Source organism: Capricornis sumatraensis, chromosome 23 (genome assembly GCF_032405125.1).
Source record: "Capricornis sumatraensis isolate serow.1 chromosome 23, serow.2, whole genome shotgun sequence".
Taxonomy (NCBI): domain Eukaryota; kingdom Metazoa; phylum Chordata; class Mammalia; order Artiodactyla; family Bovidae; genus Capricornis; species Capricornis sumatraensis.
The window spans coordinates 14607734-14631766 of NC_091091.1; the positions used below are offsets into that span (position 1 = coordinate 14607734).

Sequence of the window (24033 nt, forward strand, 5' to 3'; positions counted from 1 at the left end):
TCATAACAGCATCTTTCAGAAATCAGAGGCCAAATAACTTCTGGTCACATGTTATTTTTATTTTTCTTCCTGGCGATGTACACTCTAGTTCAAATATATTCAGGAAGCAGACTGTAAGCAAGAAATTAAGAGCTGATTGCAAAATTCTGCGTAAAAATTAAAAGAACTTTAAAAACACATTTTAATGTAAAGAAAAATCAAACATCTTGCGGCAGAAATTAGGCATAATCAGGGGAAAACTACCAAACGTTCTACCAATCACAGCACTAGAGAACGCCACAGGTCGTCAAAAGACTCCTTCCTTTTAGCCAACAGTTCTTTTCCTCCCGCCAAAGCTGTCCCTAGAGCATCAGAGAATAACTTCAACGAGCGATTTATGATTTTTTCCTTTTGATCTCTCCTGCACACACATCCACCTGCTTGGAGGTGTCAAGGCGACTAGAAATGGTTAACACTGACCAGCAGCAGACAGAGAAACAAACACCCCTGACAACCCACAGCTGAGTAAGCAAGAGCTGTTTATTCACGACCATGTTCCATTTGGAGACTATTGGCGAGCCCTTGAAAGCCCAGGCACATTTTAGAAGGTTCCTAGAGAGGGAGGGAATAATCTCCCCCCGACACACACACACGCACACACGCACACACACACATACACCCCCCACCCCTCTCCCCCCGCCCTGAGAAACATACACCGAGAGGTTCAGGTGGGAACCATCTGGTCAAGGCAGCCCCTGCCCTTCCGACCCCTCAGGAATAACCTCACGCACTAGAGCATCCGACCCCTTGCAGGGGTTGTGTAACTCCCCAAAATGGGCTCAGACGCCGCAGAGGCTGGCCCCAGCGCTGAGGGCTTCCGAAGACGCTTTCTGCCACCCCCACCCCCTCCACGGCCCACCCCGACGCCGCGTCCGGGACTGGAGACCCTGCCGAGAAATGGCCCTTTAGATCCCACCCCTCACCTGGCTCGGTCCCACCTGAGCAGCAGAGCTGAGAGAAAACAGGCAGGGAGAGCTGACCTTGATGCTACTGACAGTGGAGCGGCACATCCTGCTGCTTCCTGGAAAGCGGCCCGCAGGACATTTTTCCCCCTCGAGGAAGGAAACGGGAGGGCGCCGGCCGGGCGGCGGCGGGCGCGGCGGCGGTGGTCCGGGCGGGCTGTGCAGCCTCTAGCGGGGACGGTCCGAGGACTACATCTCCCAGGCTGCTCTGGGCCGCCTTGCGTCGTGACCCCAGCGCGCACAGAGGCGGTGACTCTTACCTCACAGAGGTAGCTCCTCCGCCGGCAGCAACTCGGCGCCCGCGGTCCATGGACCGGAACCCCGGGCCGACGGGCAGGAACCCCGGCCGCGATTGCCGTCTCCCCGCCCTAGGCTCCTCCTCCTCGCTCCCCACTGCCTCCTCCGGACGCCCGCGGGCCGCGCAACGCCACCGCCGGGCTCGCGGAGCCGCCCCGGGAGGCTGGGTGGCGGGTTCGCGGCTGCCGCCGGACTGAGGCCTACTCCGCCGCCTCTCAGTGCTATTGTCCTGGGCCCGGCCCTGACCGGGCTCACCGGAGAGGCGAGTGCGCCGGCTCCGCCGAAGATGCCGGACCAAGCCCTACAGCAGATGCTGGACAGGTACGGGCAGCCTTTGGGGAGGACGCGAGCAGCTGATCCTCGTTCCGGCCCTGCCGCGCCCGGCCTCGGGGCTCTTCGGAGCGGAGCCCAGCATGCCGGGAGGAGTTCTACGGCCTGGGGGCCGGGCGAGGGGCCGAAAGTTTGGAGTCCGTACTTGCGGGAGGACGGAGCGGGCGGCCTGGATGCGTAGACTTAAAGCGAAACTTAGTTAAGGAGTGGCGTCTAGCTTCGTCGGAACGCCTTTGCGAAGTGAGAGGGGCTTCTATGAACCCAGAGAATTAGTTTCTTTTTCTCACTCTTCTCCTCCCCTCCCCCCAAACTGTGTTGTAACGTGTTTGTCCGAGATGTCACTGGCAAGAAGAGCCAAACTAATTTTCTGAGGAATGATCCTCCTCCAATTTTAACTCTTTCCAAAAGCCGAGGAAAAATAAGCATTCGTTTGGAAAGCTTCATAGGCAAACTTCATTCTTCCTTCCTCCGCATCCCCAACCCCAAACTATAAGATCAAGAGTATCCGCAAGGGACTTTAACGGTCAGACCAGAGTAGAAGTTATGGGAAACACATAAATCCAACCCTGAACATTTCGTGTATTTTACCATGCGTTAAGTTCCCTGAGAAAGTTTCATCTTGTCATGGGGCAAGTTCCTGGGGGCGGGGGCGGGGGGGGGGGGTCCGGTCGGTAAAACTTTATGTGAAATCGGCTGCAGAGCCCTCTGCTGTTGCAATTCTAGTCTCTGGGTTCTACCACGAGTTTCTGGAGACCCCTACTCCACATTTTCCACTAAGGACATAACTTCCTGGCAACGCCAATGCTATTGGGTAATGTATGTTTTCGTTGCCTACAACTCTCAGTAGACCACTCGCTACCCACTTCAGCGTGTGATATAGCTCTATACTGAGAACAAATCCAACTGGAAAGTGTTAAATGAAGAGGCTCCCGTAAATGAAATTATACCCAATGAAATTATGCTTGGATCACACCCAGAACACAAATCACTCAAGAGTACCTCTTCTTTCAAAGTGACAGACATTTCCTTTGGAGCTTAGAATTTTGGGACGTTTGCTGCTGCTGCTGCTGCTAAGTCGCTTCAGTCGTGTATGACTCTGTGCGACCCCATAGACGGCAGCCCACCAGGCTCCCCCATCCCTGGGATTCTCCAGGCAAGAACACTGGAGTGGGTTGCCATTTCCTTCTCCAGTGCATGAAAGTGAAAAGTGAAAGTGAAGTCGCTCAGTCGTGTCTGACTCTGCGACCCCCTCGACTGTAGCCTACCAGGCTCCCCCGTCTAGAAATCATGGTACTGACTTTTTTCAGTTGGGGTGACCCAGTGATTAATCCAACCCTTGTTCTAGGAGAGCATTCAGATCAAGTTGTATTGACTACTCCCTTTTTATATAAGTAGTTTACAAGCTCCTGAAAGGCAGAAGTCATTATTTCAAATTCTACAACCCCCTGTACAAAGCAAGTCATCAGTAAATACTTTCATGAACAAATGCATGAACTTCTTTGTCATTCTCTCCAGTTCTGTAGTGGTCTAATAATTTACCATACTGGCAAGTTACATAGGACAACTGAAATATGCCCAGAGGAGACCATTTTCTGCCACTGCCAATTCCAATCAAAGACCCTATTTTGGTGCTGGGTATATTGTAACTAATTTTTACCCTCTCTGAGGGCCTACTGCTTTCCACTTATATGTAGTTGACTTTTGTGTCCAAAAGCTGATCTGGCTTTGGAGATTTCCATAAAAGTAAAAAACCCAAGGAGTGCCAGCAAGACATTTACAATTGTCTCAACAGAAACTTGGAAATTCTGGCTGCATATACTGAAACAGGTGACTATAATACTGGCTTCCCTCATCTTCTCTACCTTTTTGACATATCTCTTTAAGATGATATTCAAAGATCATTTTGCAACCTGGCCCCCTGTTGGAATCACCTGAGGAGTATTTTAACATATGGATAGATGCCTGACTGTACCCACGACCAATTAGTTCACAGATTTCTGGAGAATAGGGCCTGAGCATGGGTATTTTCAAAAGCTTTTCAGATGTTTGTTGTGGTTGAAAATCACTTTTAAAGGGTTTGTTTGTTTGTTTGTTTGTTTGTTTTTAGTAGTGCCACATGGCTTGAGGGATCTTAGTTCCCCAACTAGGGATTGAATCTGGGCCTCCTGCAGTGGAAGCAGAGTTCTAACCACTGGACCACCAGGGAATTCCCACTACCCTAAACCCTAAGTGATTATTTCATGATAAGGGATAGTACTTTTTAGTGAGGTAAGCTTGGACAGAAATCTTGAAATTCTCTTTGCCACTTACCGGCTATATGACTTTGGATTTAAATTCTGAGGTTCTACATCATCTTTAAAAAATGATAATGTCCTACTTTACAGGAGTATATAAATGAGAACAAGTATAAGTACTTTGTTGTTGTTCTTGTACAGGCTCTCTGTTGTATTTTATACAACAATAAAATACCATTCGTATGTTAGGCACACAGAAGGTACTTAAGATCCTGGTATAACCGGGATTTCCCTGGTGGTGCAGTGATTGGGAGTTTGCCTTACAGCGCAGGGGACGTGTGTTTGATCTCTGTTGGGGAAACTTAAGATCCCACATGCCACAGGGCAAGGAAGCCTGAGTGCCGGAACTAGAGAGAAGCCTGTGTGCATTGTGCTAAGACCCAATCCAGCCAAATAAATTAATATTTTTAAAAAAAATTCTAATGTAACCAATCAATTAGCAATTTACACACACACACACACACACACCCCTCCCTCATCTCCTTTCTATTTACTATCATCTTAATCTGGGCTAGCCCCCCTGCAAGTTGAACACAAAGATACTTGATGGGTTCATTTGAGGAATACTGACAAGTTCAAGAGACTAAAATATGTCAACCTGTTAGGACCCAGAATTCTTGCTTGAATTTGGCTCCCCCCAGCTTGGTCTTTGGGTGGCAATTTTTGAGCTACAGAATTTACTTCAGAAACTTGCCTTTATATTTATTTCTTCAGTACAAGTTCTATCCTTGAGAAGATGAAGGAAATGTATATAACATATATTGTTTCACTTCTGGGTTAAGATTAGGTATATTTTAATAGTTTATTAAATTAGTATTCACTGAACTGATTTGATAAATATTGATCCATTTGCCCAGTACCATTCTAAGCCCTCAGTATATGGTGGTAGTGAACATAAGCAGAAATACTCGTGTGGAGCTTTAATTCTAGTGAGGTTTGTGTTCCACAAATGTCAAATAAAATAAAGATTATATTTACAAATATGATGGTATGTTCAGTTTATACATTCAGTCTTCCATGGTTTTTTAATTAATAGCAGCTTACTAAGAGCTGAAGTTCAATTGCTTGTCCTTTGTGAATAAGTCTAGTTTAGCAGTTGTTTACTTAATAAATTTTATTCTTGCCATATTTGCAGCTGGAAAGAGTATATATAGATACATATTTTGATTGCCTTTCATTTTTATAAACAGTAAGCAGCTCTTATATGTAAATTTATCATTTGAACCTTTTAAATTGAGAGTGGTGGAAAGGGGGTAGTTTTCTAATATCATGAATGATTGGGGATCACAGATCATTGGCCTGAAATTATAACCATTCATAAATTCAAACCCTTTACATCAGGCTCTCTGAATCTTATTTTCTATTCTTTCCCTTCATTGCCATACTTTTTTAAGAAGTCTGTTATGTCTACTCTGTCACTATTATACTTTCTCATTTTCTCTTTTACTTCTCAAAATGAGGGTTAAATGTATAGAGAATACAAAGAATACTATAAACAAACGGCAGGAATGGACCTCAAGTTTAAAGCCTGGTGAGAGATGCTTCTGGAAACTTGACTTTTGTGTACCCCTTTCATATTGAACACTTAGGAATTTGTTGAGGTTGTTTTGCATCACTTAATTGCACATGGTGAGTAGGCAAGGAACAGAGCCATTCTCGCCGGAACAGTCAGATGGAAAGAACAATGGAAGAATAATCTGCTCCTCAGAGGCCTCCTGCAATAGCAAGTGAGTTAGAACCCCATCTCACAGGATGTTACCGACCATATGGACATCTCTTTAGAGGTTGTAGATGTCCTCATAGGACCGAGCTGTATTACCTTCTGAGTTATAAACTGTCTCTAGCTTCCACTGAAGCACCTTGTCACTCTCTTTGGCATCTTTCCTCAATCATATTACAATCCCATTTTGACATTTACAGAACAATACCTGGAGTTAAGAACCATTAGCAATTAGTTGTATTTGTTTCCCTCTCTATATAAAAAGCAGAAACATTACAGATAAAGTCCCCTTTGGGCATTATCCCCCAGTCCCATATCTTCTCCCATACCCAGTTCACTATCATATAAGTGGGTTTATGTTCTTCCAGTCTCTGTTTAATGCTTTTATATATACTATATGTAATTCACAGTTCTGTTTTTGTTTCTAAAATTTAAACATATCAGTCTACAGTTTACTTTTTAAAATGCTGAGTTCTGTGATATTCAGCAATTAAAGAGTATACATATATAATCTATTGTATTAACATACTACTTGTACTATGAGTATGGATACTCGTAGTATGGATCATCGAAAAAGCAAGACAGTTCCAGAAAAACATCTATTTCTGCTTTATTGACTACGCCAAAGCCTTTGACTGTGTGGATCACAATAAACTGTGGAAAATTCTGAAAGAGATGGGAATACCAGACCACCTGACCTGCCTCCTGAGAAACCTATATGCAGGTCAGGAAGCAACAGTTAGAACTGGACATGGAACAACAGACTCGTTCCAAATAGCAAAAGGAGTACATCAAGGCTGTATATTGTTACCCTGCTTATTTAACTTCTGTGCAGAGTACATCATGAGAAACACTGGGCTGGATGAAGCACAAGCTGGAATCAAGATTGCCAGGAGAAATAAAAATAACCTCAGATATGCAGATGACACCACCCTTATGGCAGAAAGTGAAGAGGAACTAAAGAGCCTCTTGATGAAAGTGAAAGAGGAGAGTGAAAAAGTTGACTTAAAGCTCAGCGTTCAGAAAACGAAGATCATGGCATCTGGTCCCATCACTTCATGGCAAATAGATGGGGAAACAGTGAGAGACTGTATTTTTTTGGGTTCCAGAATCGCTGCAAATGGTGACTGCAGCCATGAGATAAAAAGACGCTTACTCCTTGAAAGAAAAGTTATGACCAACCTAGACAGCATATTGAAAAGCAGAGACATTGCTATGTCAACAAAGGTCTGTCAAGTCACGGCTATGGTTTTTCCATTAGTCATGTATGGATGTGAGAGTTGGACTGTGAAGAAAGCTGAGCACTGAAGAATTGATGCTTTTGAACTGTGGTGTTGGAGAAGACTCTTGAGAGTCCCTTGGACTGCAAGGAGATCCAGCCAGTCCAGCCTAAAGGAGATCAGTCCTGAATGTTCATTGGAAGGACTGATGTTGAAGCTGAAACTCCAATACTTTGGCCACCTGATGCAAGGAACTGACTCCTTTGAAAAGACCCTGATGCTGGGAAAGATTGAAGGTGGGAGGAAAGGGGGACGACAGGATGAGATGGTTGGATGGCATCACCAACTCAGTGGACGTGAGTTTGAGTAAACTCCAGGAGTTGAGGATGGACAGGGAGGTCTGGCGTGCTGCAGTCCATTGGGTTGCAAAGAGTCAGACATGACTGAGCAACTGAACTGAAATACACTAGTGACATTTAGGTTCTTATTATCTTGTTATAATTTGACTTTCACCCACCTTTCTTATCCGTGGCTCTACTAAAAGTATATTAAATGCTACTAATAATTTCTTAATCGGTAAACCTAATGACTTTTTCCTTTGTCCTCATGTCCTTGACATGTATGTAATGAAGCCGAAACTGGTGACCTCCACTCCCTAACTTGAAACTGTGTTCTAGTCTACTACATTATTTGTCTGTCTGTCTTTTTCCCCCTCTTACATATCACCTTATCCTTACTCTCTTCAATCACTTAAGTATGGTTCAATTCTCAGCCCTTATTCTTTGAAAAGTAGACACTTTTATCACTTACCATCTCACTTTCACCTTTGAATGACTCCCAAATGTCTGTTTTTATTCTTGGCCTCTTTCCCGCATTTTAGTGTCTGCTCTCCAGCTCCTCAGTAGACAGTTCCATTTGTGTATACACGGTATTACTAGTGTCTTCACGTATCTAAAGCTAAACAACTGCCATTTCCCTGGTTTTTACTTATCTTGGCTTCCCAGTTTCTGGCCCATTCTTCTAATCCACCAGCCATAAAACCTACATCTTTTTTTTTTGCTTTTTGCTTTTTGCTTTTTTTCCCCCCTCTAAATCCACCTGCTTATCAAATACTATAGATTCTTCATCTGACTCCAGTTTTTCTCTTCCAGTTTGACGTACAGAGTGGTACCAGAATTGGCTAGAGCACAATTATAATCATGTCATTCCCATGCTTTAAAACATGCCAGCCTCTACATTGCCAATAGGATAAATTCTCAACTTTCAAGACTTTGTGAAGAGACTTAGCTCTATTAATCCAATCCAGCCCTAACCTACTTTAACCATACTCTTCTGTACTGCACTTCATTGTCCTCTGAATATATCCTGCTGTGCATCTTATTTTTTGCTTTAGAGTCCTTCCTCCCTTTTGACACCTGGCTGACTCTGAACCATCTTTAGAATTCAGCTCAAATATCACTTTGAAGCATTGTACATCTCCTTCGGGCAGTGAGTTACTTCTTCCAAAATTTCCAAAGAATCGCTTTCAATAGAACTCATTATAGTACATCGCTCTTAATTGTAATTTTTTTTCAATGCATCAATCCCGTGTCTCAGAGCCTTTATCACCACCACCATGCACATTCAAGTGGGAGTTCACTGAGAACAGAAGCTGTTCCATTTCTTGAGAAGGGGAATGTACATTGCAACACTGTTGAATTGGAACAGTGTTGGAATTGGAAACACTGCCGTCTTTTCACTATTTATGACATATCACTACTTAAAATAATCTTGCTGAAGCACCATTTTAAAAATATCTCATTTGTTCAAAACCTGTATTTTTTTATTGCTTACTAAGCTTAAGTTCAAAATTTTTTAACTTGGCCTTCAAGACCCTCCATCAGTTCAGTTCAGTTCAGTCGCTCAGTCGTGTCCGCTCTGTGACCCCATGAATCGCAGCATGCCAGGCCTCCCTGTCCATCACCATCTCCCGGAGTTCACTCAAACTCACGTCCATCGAGTCAGTGATGCCATCCAGCCGTCTCATCCTCTGTCGTCCCCTTTTCCTCCTGCTGCCAATCCCTCCCAGCATCAGAGTCTTTTTCCAATGAGTCAACTCTTCACATGAGGTGGCCAAAGTACTGGAGTTTCAGCTTTAGCATCATTCCTTCCAAAGAGGATCACTCTCCTTTAGAATGGACTGGTTGGATCTCCTTGCAGTCCAAGGGACTCTCAAGAGTCTTCTCCAACACCACAGTTCAAAAGCATCAATTCTTCGACACTCAGCCTTCTTCACAGTCCAACTCTCTCATCCATACATGCATGACCACTGGAAAAACCATAGCCTTGACTAGATGGACCTTTGTTGACATAGCAATGTCTCTGCTTTTCAATATGCTGTCTAGGTTGGTCATAACTTTTCTTTCAAGGAGTAAGCGTCTTTTAATTTCCTGGCTGCAGTCACCATCTGCAGTGATTTTGGAGCCCAGAAAAATAAAGTTTGACATTGTTTCCAGTGTTTCCCCATCTATTTGCCATGAAGTGATGGGACCGGATGCCATGATCTTCATTTTGTGAATGTTGAGCTTTAAGTCAGCTTTTTCACTCTCCTCTTTCACTTTCATCAAGAGGCTTTTTAGTTCCTCTTCACTTTCTGCCATAAGGGTGGTGTCATCTGCATATCTGAGGTTATTTTTATTTCTCCTGGCAATCTTGATTCCAGCTTGTGCTTCTTCCAGCCCAGCGTTTCTCATGATGTACTCTGCACAGAAGTTAAATAAGCAGGGTGACAATATACAGCCTTGAAGTACTCCTTTTGCTATTTGGAACGAGTCTGTTGTTCCATGTCCAGTTCTAACTTGCTTCCTGACCTGCATATAGGTTTCTCAAGAGACAGGTCAGGTGGTCTGGTATTCCCATCTCTTTCGGAATTTTTCACAGTTTATTGTGATCCACACAGTCAAAGGCTTTGGCATAGTCAATAAAGCAGTCAATAAAAGCAGGAACTGTCTTGCTTTTTCAGTGATCCAGTGGATATTGGCAATTTGATCTCTGGTTCCTCTGCCATTTCTAAAACCAGGTTGAATATCTGGAATTTCATGGTTCACGTATTGCTGAAGCCTGGCTTGGAGAATTTTGAGCATTACTTTACTAGTGTGTGAGATGAGTGCAGTTGTGTGGTAATTTGAGCATTCTTTGGCATTGCCTTTCTTTGGGATTAGAACGAAAACTGACCTTTTCCAGTCAGACCCTCCATAGTCATATTTATTATGCTCTCTATTATGTTTAAGACACAGAATACATGGCTGGCACTAGGTACCTTCTTAAAGCTCTGCTTCTGTTTAAAAATGAGTATGTGAGTATACATCTTTTGCCCAGGCCAGCTTGATATGCACACTGTCCCCTATTCTTTTCAGCATCTTGTCTTTCAAAATTCTACTTACTCTTCAAGATCCAGTTTAGTTTCTGCCTCATTTATAAAGCTTTTCTGACTATTTCAGCCAGAAATATTTCCCACTGTTCTCCAGACTCCTATAGCAGTTGTTTACATACCGTATATGCATACATGCCTCCCAGTTCCTTATATGCCATAGTTATAAGATGAGAGGTAGTAACACTTATATGGCACATTAGGGAACACTGGAAGAGGTTTAGATTTCTAGTGAAAGCTCCTTATGGCTGCTTAAAGGTACCCTAGCAAAAATGAAACACATAATGACTTGCACTAACCATAATTTCCTTAAAAATGAGAAATGGAAAATTTTCTCAGAATACACTATCCATAAGGCAGCATGGTGCAGTGAAAAAAGCCGATTTTTTTTTTTAATGGCATATAATTTACAAAAATCTGATGTTTAAGAGTTGAGGCCTAGGTTGCATTCATGCCTTTCTATTTAACCATGAAGCCTTGGGCAGACTGTTTAACCTTTCTGGGCTTTTGTTTCCTTATTTAAGGGGGGAAATAATTATGTTTGCAGACTTTATGAAGATCTGAGATAAAGAGCATGGCATGAATATATGCTCAATAAATGATTGCTTTCACTGTGGTATATTTCTCTTCCTCTCTTTCATAATGTATTAATAATTATGGTAACTCTTTGATAAATTCAGGTACTTTTTAACTTCTATTCCACTTGGGTGGACAGACATATAAAGAGGTTTTTAGTCTTGATGGTATAGTTTTTGTTTAAGAATACATAGGATATGATACTTTAAATCCTGAGACAAAGCAAACAATTTGCAGTTTTTTTCCATTGTTAAATTTAGGCATTCCTCGCATTAACCAGAGCATGGTTCGCTAAACATGTTTTGAATTAAGGACATGTTCTCTTTCCTTAAAACACTCATGCAGATACATTGGTAAGACACCATATATAATAACAACAATAACAATTTAAAGCCTGTTTCATTCCTCTCACTCCTGTATTCTGGAACTCTTCTGTTCTGCTACCCTCCATTTTTCATCAAAGTAATCTCTAGGGCAGAGTTTCCAGATCTTTCTGATAATCCAAGATAAACACCTGCAGTCTAAATCTGCAAAGATAGACTTTACTGTCAGCTGTTTTATTAGATAACCATACTGGTTAATTTATGTGCCAGTGAAAAAGTATTCTATTGATAAGTAAAGTTTGCTCCCCCTTTTTCCCCATATACTTTTTAAATAATTAACTTAACCATATAAACTGGTTTAGTCACATATGAACCCTATGAAGTAGGTTACCTTTGTCATCCATCCTGTCCCAACTGGTTTGTAATATCTAGCTTTATTTTAAAACTTTTCTGCTCCAATTACATTGGTTTTCTCATGGTCCATGGCCATATGCTCATTTCTGTCTCTAAGCTTGGTTATGCTGCTTTCTTACTTCAGATACCCTTGTTCTTTTCATTCCCTAATTGTCATCTCAATTGTAGTTCTGCCTTTTCATGAAACCCTCTCAGCTGTTTCATCCTGTGTTTCTTATGGTCATCATCACATTTCTGCATTAGCTGGACACTTAATGCTCTGTATGGTTGTTTTTATGTGATTCTTCTATGCGTATATTTGTTCCTTAACTAGACTGTAAGTTCCTTAAATGTATTTCTTCTGACATCAAATAGTGAACATACTTAGTACGTTCAAGTTAATCTCGGAGAAATCTTGAATACACTTAAATTTAAGACAAACTAGATATGTATTCCTCAAACTGTTTATAAGTTTTGCTATCAAGAAGGACTTATAATTGGAAAATGTTTAAATTTAAATTTAAAACCCCATAGAATTAACTTTTTTTAAATAAAGAGAGCCATGTTATGCATATAGATCAGTAATATTACCAGTACCAATAAGGCCATGCATTTATTTTAAGGAATAAGTAATAGACTTTAGAGTTGTCTACTTTAGTTCTTTCTCATGTCTTCATAGTATAATAGTGATTTGTTCTTTGATCTCTGAACCAGTTGTGATAATTCCTAGACCTCCTTTTAATCTGTAAACCGATGAGCCTCAGCTTGGCTGGTAGAAAGGTGTGGAAGTATTATAAATTGTGAGTGTAAATTGCTGATATCAGCAAGCAAGAAGCATTTACAAAACCTAGTGGAAGGAAAAAAAAGGATGGAAGAAAGTGAAATGTGGCTTTGAATGAATATCTTACTCAATGGTGTTGGCCTACTGAAAAACTAAAGAATGGTTAGGAATCCAGGACTTTTCCCACTGAATACCAGGGTGCCAGGCAGAACTATTTTATGAGCTGATTTAGGTAAGAAAATGCATCCATAAAATCTAGGCATAGCTATAAAGTTGATAGCATCTTTCTTGTCTATCCGTGGCATTATTGCTACTATTCATTTGGTGGTTATATATATGCCAGGCAATTGAGCTGTTTCAAAATCACTTGTTTAATCCTTTACAATAGAGAATCTTTTTTTAATTTACTTTATTGAAGTATAGTTAATTTACAATGTTGTGTTAATTTCTGATGTTCAGCAGAGTGCCTGAGCCACACACCTACATACAGTCTCCTTTTTCTAGCACAGATTACTGAACATAGTTCCCCGTACTATACAGTAGGGTCTTTATTGTTTATCCATTCTGAATATATATCAGTTTGCATCTGCTAGTCCCAGACTCCTAATGCATCCCTCCCCCTTGGCAACCACAAGTCTGTTCTCTATGTCTGAGTCTGTTTCTACTTTTTTTATAGGTAAATTCATTTGTGTCATTTTAGATTCCACATGTAAGTGATGTTATTATGGTATTTGTCTTTCTCTTTCTGACTTACTTAGTATGATAATCTCAGTCCATCCATGTTGCTGCAAATGGCATTATTTCATTTTTTATGGCTGAATAGTATTCATTAGATAACCATACTAGTCAATTTATGTGCCAGTGAGAAACTATTCTATTGATGTGTGTGTGTGTGTGTGTGTGTGTGTCCATGTACATGTGTACACATATCACATCTTTATCCATTCATCTGTCAGTAGACATTTAGGTTATTCCCATGTCTTGGCTATTGTAAATAGTGCTGCAATGAACATAAGGGTACATGTATCTTTTTTAAATTATGGTTTTGTCAGGAAACATACCCAGGAGTGGGATTGCTGGATCATAGGTCAACTCTGTTTTTAGTTTTTTGAGGACCCTCTATACTGTTTTCCATAGTTGCTGCACCAATTTAATTCCCACCAACAGAGTAGGGGAGGTTCTACAATAGGGAATTTTAACATAAAACCTTTTTTTATCCTGAGAACTACTTTGGCAGTAGTTATGTTTAGTTATGCATATGAGTTCCTTCTCAGAATGTTTTGAAAGAATAAAACAAAATAGGTCAGAAATGAACCAATTATGTAGAAATACACCTGACAAAATATTAAAAATCTGATGTAGTAATAGGAGCTTTAACACAAATGCAAGATCTATTATTGGTGACTCTTGATAATTAATTTCAGATTAGTGATGGGTTAAATGTTATTTGGGGACCTGGACAGCTATAATATGAAAATTACTGGTCACTGTTCTAATTTCTAATTTCTGTACTGCTGATATTACTATGATTTACTTAGATTCATAATTGAAAGAAAATTGAATATCATTCATTGGTTAGTGAAAATTTTTAAAATGTTATTTTTGTCCCCATCCAAATTTACTAACCCCATAAATTTTTTGTGGACCCCAGATTAAGAACCCCCCAACTTAAAGAAGTCCTGAAAGAGACTGTCATTAAACCTAAAATAAGCAGTAAGTAGGGAATTTGAACTCAAACAGTCTGGCTCCAAAGCCCAAATTCTTTAACCAGTTAGAATATCCTGAACTCACAAAATCTTTTTCCCAAATTTAGCTAGCTTTTTTCCTTTAGAATAAAGAAAGATCTGAAGCATTTTGTTTACTTTTTAAGTTAAAACCCATTTACATTGCATATAAAATCAGATTTCATTTTTCTATTATGGTGAGTTGAGAAAATTTACAAAGGGAAGAAATATGGAAAAAGGAAGAATGACCAAAGCAGAGGTTCTCAAACTTTAGGTCTCACAATCAGTCACATGAAGGGTTTGTTAAAGTACAACATTGATGACTCCTCAAAAAGTTAAAAATAGAAATACTATATGATTTAGCAATTTCACTTTCTGGGTATATATCCAAAAAAATTAAAAACAGGATCACAAAGAAATACTTGTACACCCAGGTTCATAACAGCATTATTCACAATAACTAAAACCTGGGAGCAGCCCTACTATCTATGACTGAGATAAGCAAATGTGGTGTGTATACATACAGTAGAATAGCATTCAGCCTCAAAAAGGAAAGATAATCTGCAGATTAGCTGCTACAATGTGGATGAACGTGGAAGACATAAAAAGACGAATACTGGATGATTCCACTTGTGTGAAGTTCTTAGAATAGTCGAAGTTATAAAGACAGAAAACATAAGGGTAACTGTCAGGGGCTTGGGGAGTTTAATAAGAACAGAATTTGTTTTACCAGATGAAAAGAGTTATATGGGGATGGGTGGTGGTAATGGTAGCACAACCTGTAAATGTGTTTAATGCCACTGAATTGTGCACTTAAAGGTAATTAAGATGGAAATTTTATATGTTCTACCAAAATCAAAAAAGAAAAATAATTTTTGAAGAAATTTAAAATAAATAATTGTTTTTAATGTGGGGTCCCATCAGAGTTTCTGATTCTGCAGGTCTTGGGTGGGACCTGAAAATCTGCGTTTCTAGCAAGGTCTCAGATGATGCTTGTACATCACACTGATCGCTGCTTTCTGAGAGATGGAGGATTGAAGAGAACAAGGGTAGGAAATGACTCAAAGAGAAGCTCTTAATTAGAGTTTTGTCAGAAATTACAACCTCTCCTTGGGTGTGGACTTGAAAAGTTGTTGGCTTTGTCTTTTGAAATCACAAATAGCCAATTGTTCTCTTTTTTTTTTAATTATTAAAATCCAGTGCTCAAATTTATTAAGATAATAATGGGGGAGGGGGGTAGGGAGGAGAGGAGGTGTGCCTCAGAGCAGTTGTTCTTACTTTTAAGGGTATTAAAATTGCCACCCCATAAATTATAACATTAAAATATAACTTAAAGTAAAATTATAGTTAAATTGATCCTGCAGTGGAAATATTATAGCGCTGTCAGTAAGAATTTTTAATTTCTTAAAAATGTTTGGTTTTATCTTTGTTGTCTGTTTCTAAGAAATGACCTGATCTAATGACCAGAATCAGGAGTGTATTTTTGCTGTGTGAGAAACAGAAAAACTTGCACGACTCAGAGTACTTGGCAGTGGAAATCAGATTTATTTAAGTCTTTCCTGCTCAAGTCTGGTCAGTAGGAAATAAAGCCATTGACAAAAATACCTGTGTGTTATTATAAAAGCTGTTTAGGAGTTCACATCATATAATTGTTCAGGGCTATCTCTTTATTTCCAATTTCTCACACTCTATAACAAGATTGTTTGGGTTATACCTGAAAGATCGCCCCCAAACAGGTTAAACCAGGAAAAAAAAAAAAAAACTATGGGTTTATGTAAGTGAACAGTGCAAGGGTATATTTAGCTTTAAGCACAGCTTGATCCATGTCTCAGACAAAGTCATCAGTTTCTATCTTTTAGCTTCCTCTGGGTTCTTCAGGCTCCACGTTGTGGCTTTCCTGGCAGCAAAGCCTCAGACTCCTTTAGCTCCTCATTTTTCCTGCCTTCAAGCCCAGTGGAAAAGAAAGTCTGAGTACCAACGTTCCCAGCAAAAATTCTGAAGTGCACTCTAATAAAACCAGCTTTATGGGCCCAGACTTGTCACTGTAATCTAGGATGTGGGATACTCCCCTTAAACCAATCTAAGGATTACTCTTCCTGGAGCTGGGGATGTGGGACTAACTGCCTAAAGAAACCACACACATGGCTGATGCTGGAGGGAAGAGTGATTTTCCTTAAAAAGTGTGGGATACTTTTTGCTCCTAAAAAAGAGAAATCATGCTGTACATTAAACCACAAATTTCTATTTTCCTAAGATGCTGAGAAACTATAAACCCATCATTTTCAAACAACCTCTTTTCTCCTTAAATGGAAGAAGGAAAGGAATTGGGGAATATATAGCTGAAATAGATTGCATCAAGGAGAGGGTAGGGTATGGGGAAGCAGAGAGTGAAAGCATAAAACCTTCTTAGGTGATATTCCTGGTCAGACTATTATAAGTCTTTTTTTTAATGAGGGAAGAAAAGATTTCTATACAGACATTGTTCCCTCCCCTCATTTCCAGCCCTAAAGACTAATAACTGTCTTATAGGCTGTCTGCCCATGTGACCATTTTTATACTCTTTAAGTTAATTTCCCACATACCTGGCCCTTATTTCACAGACTAATGTTCTTTCCATAGTAGGTTAAACTCATAAACCTATTAAGGTGGTGTATCAGTTAATAAATTCTTTAGAACTTAACATTTTCTGTATTGTTATTTATATTAAAAATATGTACTCATCAGAAGCTATTATTTCTACCTTAAGTAAGTCCAATAATTATCCCTTTCACACAGTTTGCTTTCTGCAGTCTCTTTGCTTTTTTTTAACCTGCCATTTTTCTGTACTAGTGGTTCCCAAACTTTATTTAATACCATGTCACCTTGAGGGTTTGTTAAAACACGGATTTCTAGGCCCTTTTCCTCCTGAGTTTCTTATTTACTAGGTCTGGAGTAGAGCCAGAGAATTTGCAGGTTTCCTAGTGATTCTGAACTGCTCATCTCAGAGAACTGTGTTTTGAGAATCCCTATGATAAAATCACTTGCTCCTGCAAATTTCTACTGTCAGGCCTTCCTGAAGCCTTCTCTGATCTATCCAGATTGATCCATCCTTCCTTAAAATAGGGAAGGATATAGCTATGGTAATTTCACTAGAACTTTAAATATCTTTTATTTACTAGATGTAGCCTGAATTAATTTACAGAGTTTTCCAGATGGGTACAATCTTCCATTTATTTTGTTTATGCAGCTTCATGGAACCAGTGAAACTACATGGAATCAGTGAATACACAGTGTATGTTACTGACAATTTCTTTAGTTTTCAGTTGCTTGCTTGTTTTGTACTATTAAGTTACAAGTCTTGATTTCATACTTATTTGCATCTAAATTATAATTTTTAGATGCATTAATTTGGTGGTGTTAGAAATTTACACATTGTGGGCAATACTATTTGGTCTCAGATGACCATCATCAGATGTAATGTTAAGTGATTAGAATAAATGGAAAATGTATGTGGTAAGTTAGTAGATGTTGAAAATCAGCAAACCTTTTGGGCGTATTGTTATCAATAAGGGTTCTTTTTTTAAGTATCCGCTCTATAGAATAATTTCAGTTAATCTCTAACAAGCATTACCTTAAAAATCCAAATTTTTAAGCTGTATACTATCACTATGAATTAAACAATGTACCTAATAAGTTCACTGTAAATCATGGTTCAACTGTCTTATCTACCATAGCCGTAAAATTAGAAAAAAATCCAGAAGTGCCTCTGACCTGAGTACCTTCTAAAAAGTAAAACTGTAAATGTGTTTAGGGGTGAAGTGCACTAATGTCTGAAATTTTGAAATGCATCAAAAAATAAGATTGGTGAAAGAATATGTAGCAAAATGATAGAATCTGGGTGTTAGGAATAAAGTTTGAAATTTTTCATATTAATTGAGGGGTGGTGGTGGTGCAGAAATAGGCTTATTCTTATCCAGAATTTGTAGGGATTATAGCTATACAAATATTCCCATTAGATTGATGTATGAAACTGCCATTTAAATAAAAGTTAAACACATAAATATAGGCAGTTTCATTTGGTTCAACCTAATTAATACTTCTACATTTTGTTTTTTCCTGATGACTGGAAATTGGCCTAATTTAAAGTTCAGTTTAATTTAGCTACATATATGTTCCATTGTTGATATGAAAAACTTACAAGAACCTAGAAGTCTACTTTCTAGATATTTCTGCCTATATTTTGTTACCAAAATAATACATCTCATTCTGTCAGCGATGTACAAATATATTTACAAAATTACCTTGGTTATGGGGAAATATATATACTGCTGTTGCTAAGTAACGTCAGTCATGTCTGACTCTGTGCGACCCCATAGACGGCAGCCCACCAGGCTACCCTGTCCCTGGGATTCTCCAGGCAAGAACACTGGAGTGGGTTGCCATTTCCTTCTCCAGTGCATGAAAGTGAAGTCGCTCAGTCGTGTCCGACCCTCAGCGACCCCATGGACTGCAACCTACCAGGCTCCTTTGTCCATGGGATTTTCCAGGCAAGAGTACTAGAGTAGGGTGCCGTTGCCTTCTCCAATATATATACAAATACCACAAATAACTGGGATATTTGCTCTATACTTGTCAACTGAATTTTTATGAAAAAAACTGGTTTAAACCCAGTCAGATCACAGGTAGTAGTGATGGTTGGACAGCAGTGTGAATGACTTAGTGCTGCTGAATTGTAGTCTTAAAAATGGTTAAAGTATTCAGTTTTATGTTATGTATATTTTACCACAATAAAGTTAAAAAAAATAAAGTGAGGAGGAGACATTTCTGTTTAACCATAAGATAGCACGAGGGCCCAGACAGCTTGGCTGAGGTGAGTCAGAGGGTCAAGCATGCTTAAACAAATGCTACCTCCCTCCAGTTTTACCTAGGTAGGTCATATGAAATCTGACTGATTTTGAAAGCTAAGTAAAAACACAATTTTGGATATTGTTACCATGTATTCAGTTCAGTTTTTTCCCCCTATTCTAAGAAGTTTTAATTGGTGCATGCGATTAAAATTCACGTTGATCTACAAAGACTGGAGACTTATCTACAGTACCTGACTATATAAGTCTTTCCCACTAAGCATAGTTAAGCTAGTTATTGTAACAGAAGCCAACTTATCTAATTAAAAGTGCACAGTAGGTGACAAGCTTTAATTAGCAGTTGTTTTCCTCTTGTGCAATGGTAGTAGAAGGGAGTGAATGGTGTCATTGAGTTTAATTGTAATATTTGCCCTAATGGAAATAGATGTCAAAACTTGTGTCAATAGGGAGGAAAAAATAAGGAATTGCAACCTAATTCCACAAGAACAAATTAGAGTTCATGAAGCACCCTTCAGAGCACAATAGGAAGAAGTTTAAAAATTAACCATCTCAATAAAGATTCTTTTTATAATATAGGCATCCCAGACTTGAGACTTCTAGGTTTCAAATATAATAAATATAATTTAATTCCCAGAAAAAAGGAAAGCCACTCATACCTATAATATCTCACTATCCAAAAACAATTTATCCTGATGTCTTCATCTGTTCTTTCCTTTGTGCTTTTAAATTTAATCATCTTTCTCTCTTATAGTCATACTTTACCAGGAAGAGAAATGACTGGATTTTTTCTCTCTCTCAGGTGAAAATTGAATGAGACCATATGTGAAATCATTTGTGTAATACTTTTGTTCTCCAAGTTCAAGAGGTTAAGAGATTAATGTTGTTGAAATGGGAGATACACTGAATTTCACATATTCCTGTACTTACCACTCCTCAAGAATTATTAGGTCTTATAAAAGCAGCTTGAGGATTGTCTCTTTGCATTCTGGTTCATTAGAGAAGGTGAAAAATTACTAGAAAGATTGAGGAAGTTATGTAAAAACAAAATTCAGAAAACACAAGACTCTGCAGAACACAAGGAAAAACAGAAAAAAGGAGAAGCTACTCTACTGGAAATGTGTTGGTTATTTTCCCCCTCAGTCTTTTAATATAGAATTAAAGGTTCTGTAATATAACATAGGAGGCTCATCCCATTAAGTGGAGCTGCAGTGAAGAGAAGGCTGGAGTGTTAATGATAATATCATTGTTTTCTCTCTTAATTTACAGAAGTTGCTGGGTGTGTTTTGCCACTGATGAAGATGATAGAACAGCTGAATGGGTGAGACCATGCAGATGCAGAGGATCTACGAAATGGGTTCACCAGGCTTGTCTACAGCGCTGGGTGGATGAAAAACAGAGAGGAAACAGTACAGCCAGAGTGGCGTGTCCTCAGTGCAATGCTGAATACTTAATAGTTTTTCCAAAGTTGGGTAAGAAGGCCCCTGAAACCAACACAGATATATATATGTACCATGTTCTTACATTGTATGTGACTCTAAGACCCTAGGTTTGTCTTTGAGTCATCTCTTTGCTTTTTTGTGAGTTTCTCTATTTCATTTCTGTTTTATATCTAAATGTCAGATATTTATTTGTTTTGCTAACAGTTTACCTTATCCTTAATATATTCCCAAATCTATCCATTTGTGTATTAAATGTTTTCTTTTGGTTGACGGATAAAGAACTTGGATATCTAATTATGTAGATAAAATCAAGTAACACAACTATAATAAAAAGCTAAGGAGCCTCATTCTCTAGAAACCAATGGTGTGGGAGAAAGAAAACAATAGTTGTTCTAATATTTATTCTTCTTAATTTTTGTATTAAGGAATAAAAGTAAGGACATTAAATATTTAATAAAATGCAGTGTTAAATTAATCTTTGGAATCCAATTTATATGGCTGTCTTTCGTGAAAACTACTTTCCTTTCTCTGTGAATTGGCTGGCAAGAAATAACCAATAGTCTTTGAGAATGAGGCTAGAGTTGAAATAAGTGTAGCAGAATGTTTAAAGGAAGCTGTAAGTAACACTGATATTTAGTTAGCATGTTTCAATACAGCCATGTGATTATGAACTGGTATCATTCTCTGGTGGTTTTGCCATGCCATTAATAAAAATGTTATTAAACACTTTTAATATCATCCTTGACTACAATCAAGAAGTGTTTGAAAGCAGTTTGGTTTTTCAGAAGGTCCAAAGGAAAAAATGACTTTGTGGAGGAATGTTTGAAGGAGAAATTGGAAATTATTAGATATGTTATTTTTTTCTAGGTGCTGTACATATTGAAATCAGACCTTTTTTTTTTTAATAAAGCTACATAAATGCAGATGATGAAGTGCTTTTCTAATGTGAGAAGATTAATAATAAGGGCAATCAAAATTTCCGTAGTTGTCTATATTTCTCTAACATAATGCATAGGAAGAAGTGATAGTTTTCTATGAAAGAAAAATAGTGTAGTAGAGAAAGTACCCTTTTTTTTTGGACATTTAGCATTTGTGGATCTCATTGATGGGCCTTCTAAACATCATGAAAAGCAATTACTGCTGCAGTCTTTCACCACATTGATACCTGGCTCACTGAAGTCAAAGCTACAGTTTCTTGTCTTATTAATTCTGCTAAATCAGATAATCGCACTTTTCAACTATAGATTGTTGACTATTTCCAACAACCAAGTATAGGATGATTCAGCAGCAAGTATAAGACGATTCTTCTAGATGTTTCAGATATTCAGATGGATGAATACCAAAATTATTGCAAGAATTCTCACTGAAAACTACCTACAATATCTGAGTTGACAAATGCATGGCACTCAGCAATGAAGTTGAATATTTCAGTTTGGAAAGTGGCACTGGGTAAATCTGTCCTGGTGTATTTCAGTTCTATGAAATTCATTTTTTTAGGTCTAGTGTGGTAACTGAATAAATTTTTCTAAGTATACTAATAATAAGATACCCATTTCATTCTACAAGGATAGAGCTTGGCTAGATGTTGGAAAAGTCAAACTATGATTAAGCTGTGTGTATCATGATTTGGTCTTTGTATTTTATCCTGAAGAATTTCAGCTATGATGGGTTCAAGCTATTCACTATACTATATGTCTCACAGAGATCTGCCACTTGAGTAAGCCACAGATAATCACAGAAATTTTTTACTGACCTTATCGGTGTCATGGGGTGGAAATGTATATTCTTCATTTGAACAGCTTTTGGTAGCATCTTTCCTCCTGACAAGCTAAAAAATCAGAGTGTTGTGCTTACTTCTTTTTTCCTGACATAACATGCCGAGGATATCTGCTCAGGGGCTGCAGTTGAATATATATTCACAATTTTCTATGCAATCTTTAATAGACTCAATGGAAAATTTAACTGTCAAACTCCAGCTGTTGTCTGTGAATGGAGCCTTGTGTGAATTGACTTTTAGGTGCCATAATGTTCCTGGGTACACACGACTAGTGCTTTTGGCTATGTTGATCCTAGTGTATATTTTCAAGTTAAGGTTCAAAGATAATTGTTGGTTAAAGAAAATCCCTTCTCTAAAGCATGTTTTCATTGATAATCAGAATTAAAGTTTTATTTACAGTTTATGTATATGCCAAGGGTTGGTTCATACTTCAAATACTAGTGGTTTCTTACAGTCATAAAACAAAATATTTAAGTGCATACACCTGTGATACTAACTGTTCTTACTCACTGAATATGACACCTGTTATATAATGTCCAGTAGTGTCATCTGATACAGAAATATACCAGTAGATTGTTTTCTCTCTGAGCATATTTGTCATTAATTTTGCAGCTGACTGTAGTTACACTTGATTTTGTTAAAATAAGTTAAAGTTCCTTTACAGTTTTTAATCTTTGCTGTCAATGACAAAATTTGTAATGCAGGTGTCAGTTGGTTTACTAGAGTGGTTGAAAATTATATGAAGACTTCAATGGCTTTGTGGTTGAAAATTATTTGAAGACTTCAGTGGCTTCTTATTACTGTTTCATGATGATTTAGACCCTGTTTTAAAATGTGTTGTGCTGTGATGGGAATAAGGAGTTCCCCTAGGACAGACTAATAACTTGTAATTCACTGGTCACAGCCCACTCTAAGGTCCTACTGCTTTCACTCGGTAAGATCATACTATTTATCATTTCGAGTCAAGTATATCTTCATCATTTCTACTCTTCATTGAATGCTTTTGAGGCAGTTATTACTTAGATTAGAGACTTACCACGCTGATAAGAACAACAATAAAATAATATATTTAGCCAATGTAAACAACTCATGATGTCGAAGTTTGTTAGCTGAGTCAGTCTCTTCTTAACCTTGTAAAGCATATGTGACCCTTGGAACATAACAGTTAAGAACCTAAAAGAATTTCCTTGAAAGTCATAATTAATCTTCAATTTATGAAATGTTTGTGATCAAAGCTTTTATCACTTTTCGTTTAAACCAAATTGTCTATAGTAAACCAGATGATTGCCAGGGACCACCATTGGTCCCCCAAAGACACTTAGGAGACACTGGCCAAAAGAAGAAATAAGAGACAGGAGAAAAGATGCAGAGAGGAAGAGCTGATGGTTAACATTCTGTGAGATGGTCTTTGTGTAGCGGGTATTAAAAAAGAGTTTTCATATGGATTTAGCTGCAGTCTGTTTGACTAGCTGGCCAAAGTCTGCATCTTCTCTGGTACTTAGTGGTGACCATGGTGAAGGATGCTGGCAAAGGTCTGTTCTCAATTGTCAGTAGGGAATGTATCGTACCTGGCTATGGAAAACTTAGAGACAGTCCATCAGACTTTCACTCCTCTCATTCGCTTTTTTCTAGTGAAGTAGGACAGTTGTGTGTAACTACAGGCACTTAAAAACTACTCTAAATATGGTCTCAGAACCAGCAACATTAAAATCATCTGAGAGCTGTTAAGGATGAAAAACCTGGTGAATTCCCTGGTGATACAGTGCCTAAGACTCCGTGCTCCCAATGCAGGGGGCTGGGGTTCAATCCCTGGTCAGGGAACTAGATTCCACATGCCACAGCTAAGATCCCACATGCCTTATCAAAGATCCCGTGTGCCACAACTAAGGCTGGTTACAGCTAAAT

At 38.8% G+C, this 24033-nt stretch overlaps 1 protein-coding gene across 1 annotated transcript in view; it reads left to right on the forward strand.

The window, feature by feature from the left end:
* The first annotated feature begins 1450 nt into the window (after nucleotides 1-1450).
* The window catches only part of MARCHF5 (membrane associated ring-CH-type finger 5), a 53980-nt gene continuing 31397 nt past the window's right edge, over nucleotides 1451-24033 (forward strand). The window contains exons 1-2 of the mRNA XM_068961392.1: nucleotides 1451-1619; nucleotides 20179-20381. Of these exons, the coding sequence (XP_068817493.1) occupies nucleotides 1585-1619; nucleotides 20179-20381 (238 nt within the window). The 5' untranslated portion in view covers nucleotides 1451-1584. The remainder of the gene's footprint in view (nucleotides 1620-20178; nucleotides 20382-24033) is intronic.